The sequence below is a fragment of the Balaenoptera musculus genome, chromosome 14 (assembly GCF_009873245.2).
Source record: "Balaenoptera musculus isolate JJ_BM4_2016_0621 chromosome 14, mBalMus1.pri.v3, whole genome shotgun sequence".
Lineage (NCBI taxonomy): Eukaryota > Metazoa > Chordata > Mammalia > Artiodactyla > Balaenopteridae > Balaenoptera > Balaenoptera musculus.
Window position 1 is genome coordinate 31,015,125 of NC_045798.1, and position 7,891 is coordinate 31,023,015.

Sequence of the window (7,891 nt, forward strand, 5' to 3'; positions counted from 1 at the left end):
TCAATATCAAGGTGGAGTCTGTCAGAACAGCCTCTTAGTACTGTTAACGGCTGTAGTCCTTCTGTTGCTGGCGAGACTAATTTGCTTCTGACAACTAACATAAAAAAACCCAACTACATCAGCATCTCATTAAAAGGCTGGCTGGACTGTTTTCCACAATTCTCATAAGGTATTTTCTTTTCTTTTTGTTTTTTAATCAACACAGTAGAGGGTAGAATGCTGCCCACCACCTCCCCCCCAAATTTTTCACAAAGTCAGAAACTTAAGAAAAACTGCCCTAAAACTTCTCAAAATCAGCTGAACACTCTGAGAGATAGAATACAGAGAAATGGTTAAGAATGGGGATGGCAGAGTCTGTCACTTTTTTAGGTCTGTGAATATCTGTACACCACATAACAGTTCAAAGCCTCATTTTCCTCAGCCACGGTATCTGTTTTACAGGGTTATTATGAAAATTATCTGAAATATTTCACTTAAAACTTTGAACACAGATACGTGCAGATTCTACATGCTCAACAAATGTTTACCATAACCTTTAGCTTCAAGATTACAAATAATCCATGTATGTAACACTACAATACTACAATGTTGATGTTCCCAGTATTATCGATTTAAAGCACTAAAAGAAAAAGGTCTTTAAACCTAACAGCAAAAGTCAACAAACACTCTCTTAACATTCCTACATGGATATTTTAGATCTACAAGATAACCTTAACATGAACTACTCAAAAGCTGAGTTTATAAAGGAAATTACCTCCTGTTATTGCCATTATCTAGAAACTAGCAACAAATTAACATTGCTACTAAGATACTTTCACTATTACTTTTAAAAAGCCACTGCCTGTTAAAGAAACAGATTATGCATGCATGAGTGTATATGAGAGTGTTTTCAAATGCTATATGAAGAAACTTCATATTCTCCAGAGGAAGTCAGGCTCTAACAACCGCAATATTTAAAATGTTCATAAGAGGCTTTACTAAGATTAGAACTAAGTAGGGATCAGAAAATGTATCTACAGGGAGTTATAATCTGTAAAACAGCAGGTGCTCAAAACAATGAAGCTAAGGCTAAGCAAAAACCTAGGGATCTAGACACCTTAGATAATACAGTAGAAAACTATTTATTCTAAAAATAATATCACCACATTTTATATAGATAAAAGCTTATAGTATATAATATGCTTTCCATATGTAATCACATTTGTTCCATCAAACAATCCTGTAAATTATGCAGGAAAATTATTTTTTGCAGATTACAAAGGCAAGGTTCTGAAAGTATGATTTGTCAAAAACCACAGTTAGGAAGTGACAAATCAAGAATTTAAACCCTGGCCTTCTCACTTTTATTTGCCTGTTCTTTCCACTACTCCATAAAGCTACTTCTTAAAGAAAGAAGCAAATTAGCGTCTTCAGAAAAAAAAATCTCTAGGCCAAACCACAGACTGTTTTAATTAGCTGTGCTGACTTGGGTAAGTCATTTCCCCTTACCAGGCCTTTATTTTCTCATCTGTAAAATGAGGGAAACGGATTAGAAAATCTGAGGTCTCTTCCAGTTCTAAGGATAAATCTCTAAACTACAACCTTTACAGAGTACAAACATTTTACAAATACATGTTGATGTCAGCTTCAACAACAAGTTCCAAGTCAGAAAGTGGTGTCATTAGCTATTAAGCAACCTACTGCAATTACTGGATAAATTCTTCATGTCTATCTGATAGATGTTGCTTCAGTAGCATCAAGTGTATATACAGAAAGCTGTCTAAACCTTTTATGGACTACGATGGAAATGATTAATCTCACTATTCATTCTCCTTTTAGCCTGAAACAATGCTCTTAAAACATAAGAATGGCTTACAGAAAATTTAGCTACTTGTCAACTCATACCAAGAAACTGAACATTTTTACTATTATTTTTATTCTATAGAATAAAAACCTCTTTTCCAATGAAGTTTTCCAAATATCCCTATTTCTCCAGTCTACCTCTAAGATTATCAGTTACCTTTTTCAGCAACTTCTATAGCAAAAAAAAAAAAAAAAAAGTAACACAAACAATTTGATAAAAACATCTTCCTTTTAAATTCATTCCACCAGTTGGGCGCTCATCTCCAAACAAAATTCAAGCTTTTTTCCCCCTTCCTGATATTAAAGAACTAAAATCAAAGACCGCACAATGTATTTCCACCTACTAAGTTCTTTCCTCATCTGAATACTTTATTTTCTTTACTCTGCCTCAAATAGTCTTCATGGAATACACACCCAGAGATTTCCACTCTCCCAGCTCTGCTTGTTCATAAAGCCATCCTAACAACAACTATGGAAAGCAGAGAGATTAAGAACATTACAGGCATCCTGCTCTTTTCCTTCCATGAATACTACTTAGGTTTTACTTCATTTTAACACCTTGCCTGTCCCTAAAATAGAACACATACCCCGAATAGTTAGGCTTGACCTTACTCAGTCAACCGTCTGCAGACCTTTAGAAATTTAGTTACTGCTTGTGTCGACTATAAAAGATCTTTTAGTAAAGCCTTCCCCCGTTTGCCTATGAAACATTTCGAATGTTTACATGTTTCTGCGTTTAGCCCAAATTAAAGACTTTTCCCAACAAGCTTAGCTAATACAACGACTTGATCTTACACAGTCGACACTATCTCATTTTGTTTTTTAAGCCACTTGGCACCAATATAGCACATGTTCTGCCAGTTCTGAGCTAATCTCCAGGAAAGCCTTTGTATAACGACTGAAAAAACTGAAACAGATAAGTGCCCAAGATTTTTAAGAGCCTATATGAGCATATGTTTTTAATCAACAGTCAATTTATTTTAAAATAGCTATTTCACCAGTTCGCCTTCTTTTATAATTTACATAAACCGTTTTAAAATAAAGGACACATGACTGAGAACTCAGGTTCACTTCAACTTCAGGATTAGAGCCGATTCCGAAGTGTTAAGGATCCCTGGGTCTGAGACCCCTTTCACTGCGTCCGCAGGGTAGAAATTACACTCTCGACCATTAAGACCGCTTAAAATGTTTCCTACGGTTTCAACGGGTGCAAGAGTGTCAACTTCCCGTCCTAAACTATTTCTTACTGTTATTATTAAAACAGCTGTCAGCTGGGCTTCGGTGACCTCTTTGTACAACCGTTTATTCAACGCTTTGGGAACCTCGAGGCTGCGTCACACCGTATTACCCTCGAACTAGCTCCAAGAACCCGGCGGCCCGAGGGTCCGAGAACGCCGGGGCCCGGCTCGCCCGCACCGCGAAGCTGTCTACTCGCGGCCCCGGGCTGGGGGCGCCCCGCCCCCACCCCGCCCGGCTGCCGCCGGCGCCCCCCCGGCCGCGCACACTCGCTCCTTCGTTCCCTCGCACGCACACGCGCCGCGGCCCCGCCATGTTCCGGGAGCGGCGCGGCCGCCCGCGGAGCCCCCGCCCCCCGCTCGGGCAGCTCCCGCCGCGCCGCGGTCACGGCGCTCCCGGCGGGGCAGCCCGTACTGTCAGCGCGGCGCCGCGGGGCGGGGCGCGTCCCTACCTCGCTCGGGGGAGGGGACGGGAGCGGGCGCGACTGAGGGGCTCCTCCCGGGCTCCGGGGCCGGGGCTTGAAACCGCGCCCCCCCTTCCTCCTCGCCTGTCGCCACGCCCCCCTCGCCCGCACGGACCCGAGGCACGGCCGGCGCGGGAGGGTCTACCACCGGAACGAGGGCCTCGGCGCCGCCGTCGCTGTCGTGGTCTTCGCCGCCGCCGCGAACGCCGCCAAGGCCGGGCTCGAAAACATCTCCGGTCTCCGCCGCCCCTCACCACAGCCTGCTCGCTCCCAGGACGGCGCCGTCCGGCGATTGGCCACGGCGCGGGCACGTGACGCGCCGGGCACGGGACGGGCGGCGTGAGCGCTCCGCCCCCGGCCCCGCCTCCCCTTCCGCCCGCCTCCCCGCCGCGGCCCGCCGCTCTGGCTGGGCCGGGAGAAGCTTCCCGAGCCGGGGGCGGGGGTCGGGGCGTACCAAGTGGACGCGGGGGTGCGGACCCCACCCGCCTCGCCGCCTCCCCTCCGCCGGCACCGGCCCCAGAAGGGAGGGGCCTAGGGGAGCGAGGGAGCCGCGCAGGCGCCGCCGACGTGCCGGGCCGGCGGGTGTCGCTTTGCGCTCTGCGGCGACCATGGCCGTGGCAGTGACTGGAAACTTCTGGAAATGGCGGCGAGGAAGAGGAGGCTTTATCTACGTTGGGTATTCACATGTTATTTTTGCGGGGGCGGGCGGACGAGTTTGCGAGCTGGGACCTGGGAGAACAACGCTACGGCCCCGCCTGGCGGCGGAGGCGAGTGTCCGCCCCGGCTCGTGGACTGCGGGCCAGGGTCGTTCGGAAAGGCGGTGCGCCCAGGTCCGCGCACTGCGCCTGCGCGCCGACGGCCGCACCTGCGGAAGCACGGGGCTGGCCAGGCTGCAACGCGCCCCTCACCTGAGCCATGTGGGCCCCGGGCCCATCCTTAAAGCACGTTCGCGTGCACCTGTCGCGGGGACTGCACGGACTCTGCAATACGCCCTCTCACAGTCACACCTTCGGATGACCTTTTCAGACAAAATTAAGTGCATTTTCCCCCATCCGAGATAGTACTTCTCAGGGCACTGCCAACTGGAGGACAGTGCAGGAGGGAAATTTACCGCCTCGGCGGTCCAGCTGCTGGCACTCTGACTTCCTCTGGAGGGTTATCCGCGACAGTTTGTACTTGCCCTTATTTAACCACCAAAGAGATTACATAATCGGAGGGAAACCATTTTACTGAGTTCCTTCTGGACGCTTTTTATTTACATTGAGGTTAATCCGCGACAATTTGTGCATGCCTTTATTTAACCATAATAGGGCTTGCGTAGTTGGAGGGAAACCATCTTCTCCCTCATCGTTGTGGCCTCCAAACTACAGCACGCATTTGTGACTTAATGAGTGAAGTTACGAATTTATGTCATTAATCAGCAGATGATATATTTCAGACTTGACAGAGAAAGCTAAATCCCAGCATTTAACCATGTAAAGCATAAACTTGCATTAAACATCACTATTTACTTTCCTAGGTTCCTGATTTCTCCCACCTTTAAAAACAGGTTCAGGGCTTCCCTGGTGGCGCAGTGGTTGAGAGTCTGCCTGCCGGTGCAGGGGACACGGGTTCGAGCCCTGGTCTGGGAGGATCCCACATGCCGCGGAGCAACTGGGCCCGTGAGCCACAATTACTGAGCCTGCGCGTCTGGAGCCTGTGCTCCGCAACAAGAGAGGCCGCGATAGTGAGAGGCCCGCGCACCGCGATGAAGAGTGGTCCCCACTTGCCGCAGCTGGAGAAAGCTCTCGCACGGAAGCGAAGACTCAACACAGTCATAAATAAATAAATAAAAAAGAACGTGAATTTCTAAAAAAAAAAAAAAAAAAAATTAGGTTCAATATGAATTGTAAGAGAGCAACCTTGTGGCTAGAAGTGGATCACTGTTACGTATAATTTGGATATTTATGGCATGAAATACAAAGAAAAATCCACTAAAAATTTAACCAAGTCTTGTCTGACTTCAAGTCGTTGAGTTGGTTCTCATTTAACTCGCTGTCATAGGGAGAATGGATGGCAGTGGCAATAGCTATTTCTACAGCAGTATGAGCCTCAGTTCAAAACTGAAAAGGTAGCTAATCTTGAATTTGCTGAAATCAATTAACCATAATTCATGCCATAACTATATGCACAACCTTATTACTTAAAAGTCACTGAATACATGAAAGACTCATAAGGCAATTGTGATCCAAGGCACTGTACTGACTACACTTGAATAGGACACTATCTGTAAAAGAAAAGTTCATTGTAGAATCAAGTTGCAAAAAAAATTTTATTGAAGCTCCTATTAAGATTATACGCGACAAGTTATAAATCAGCCAGTTTATTGGAAAGGTCCAAAATGAAGGGAAGAGGAGCTAATTTTCCTTTTCAGTGTGAAACTAGAAGTATAAATCAAGAAGTTAATTCTTATTATGGATAGAGACCTCAAAAGAAGCTGGAGCTAGTTGATTAGTACGTTGCTAGGGCTTTTAATTGTAGATCCCTGTCTTTCATTGGCTCAAATCCTGGAATCCATCTTCAGCAAGTGGGCAAAATATGTTTTCTTAATAGTACCAGGAGATCAAGGACCCCAAGCATTAAACATCACTCTTAGCCAAGGTTAAGTTTTATTACATTTACTTAGGGTTATTACTAGCAGACACTTAAAATGTGTGTATTTGATATCTAGAAGCCATCTGCAAAATTTACTTTCCAACTTCTTACCTTTAGAATCAACTCCTGTTACGTTTTGCTACATGATGTCCAGTTAGATCATTCAAAAAATCCTGCCGTATTTCAGGAAGGTGAATATAATAAATGAAAAATACAATCTCAATCATGGCTTATCATATGAGTCTATACAGATGTAATGCTTTAATACTCTTATGACTATCATCATGTTGTAGGACTTAACTAGGGCAATGGCTCCATCCAGTCACAGCAAGTAATTCTAAGGAATTGGTAGCTTTCCCTAGCAACACTCAATAACCGCTCCAAAAACCACCAAAAAAGCCAGACATTAGATCCTTTGCCCAGTAGGAGAAATGACAAGTTGAATTAATTGTTGGTTCATTTTTGTAATTAAAAAATTTAAATAGCAATAAGAACATTTCCTCCCTAAATATCTTTTTTGTAAAAAACAGCACAGAGCTAGGAACTGAGAAGAGGAAATGAGGGAGCAAGTGGTGTTAGACACATCAACACTGCCAACTTCTCCTTATGGGTTTGAAAAATAGGCTGGGCTATAGCTTCATCTCAGGCAACCGAAAACTGGCAAGAAATTTTTAATCAGTGTGTTCATATACATTTGGAACCATCTTGGATTACTATAATGAAATTTCACCTGCCAGGTGTTTTTAAAAGCCTATCTGTAGTTATTAAAACCAGTGCTCTTGTCTTGTGTTAAAAATTGACAGGATTTTCAAGAAAAATGGACAAAAAGATTAAGCAAGATTCAACTCAAAATCCTAATGTGTACTACTGCAGTACAATGTAAGTGATGATCTAAGAACTATAGAATATGTTTTGATAATGATATAACAGTATGCCTATAATTATAACGACCTAAAATCAATACTCTGCTTCTGAAGTAGTACGTAAGTTAATAATCAGTGCATATCCTTAATACATGACTTGTTTTTTCACCCAGTATCTGAAACCTTCCCACTCCTAACTTTTCGTCTAGTGGGAAAAAAAAAATTATGTCTAAGTGTAAGGCATTTTTTACAATAGTAACTTTAATTTAAAGGAAAACCTGTAATTTTTCATAATTTTAAATAAAAAGCTTAATAGCTAACAAAGAGATGACAGACTTTTTTTTTTTTGGAGAGGTAAAAATAATAGTAAAAGTAGTTGCCTGTGGGAAGGTCATCTGAGGGCTCTAGAGTAGAAGGGAGCATTTTCATTGTGTTACCTTTTTGTGCCACTTGAAAAATTACTGTTGTTACCTTCCTAGGTAAAAAACAAAAACTAGTTTTTTTTTTTTTAACATCTTTATTGGAGTATAATTGCTTTACAGTGTCGTGTTAGTTTCTGCTGTGTAACAAAGTGAATCAGCTCTATGTATACATATATCCCATATCCCCTCCCTCTTGCGTCTCCCTCCCACCCTCCTTATCCCACCCCTCTAGGTGGTCACAAAGCACTGGGCTGATCTCCCTGTGCTATGCGGCTGCTTCCCACTAGCTATCTTTTACATCTGGTAGAGTGTATATATGTCAATGCCACTCTCTCACTTCGTCCCAGCTTACCCTTCCCCTCCCCGTGTCCTCAAGTCCATTCTCTACGTCTGTGTCTTTATTCCTGTCCTGCCCCTAGGTTCATCAGAAC

The 7,891-nt window shown here is 44.0% G+C and overlaps 1 protein-coding gene across 1 annotated transcript in view; it reads right to left on the reverse strand.

Moving 5' to 3' along the window:
* ANKRD12 (ankyrin repeat domain 12) overlaps nucleotides 1-3,393 on the reverse strand; it is a 121,513-nt gene extending 118,120 nt beyond the window's left edge. The window contains 1 exon segment of the mRNA XM_036874289.1: nucleotides 3,191-3,393. Coding sequence (XP_036730184.1) covers nucleotides 3,191-3,393 — 203 coding nt within the window.
* Nucleotides 3,394-7,891: the final 4,498 nt, after the last annotated feature.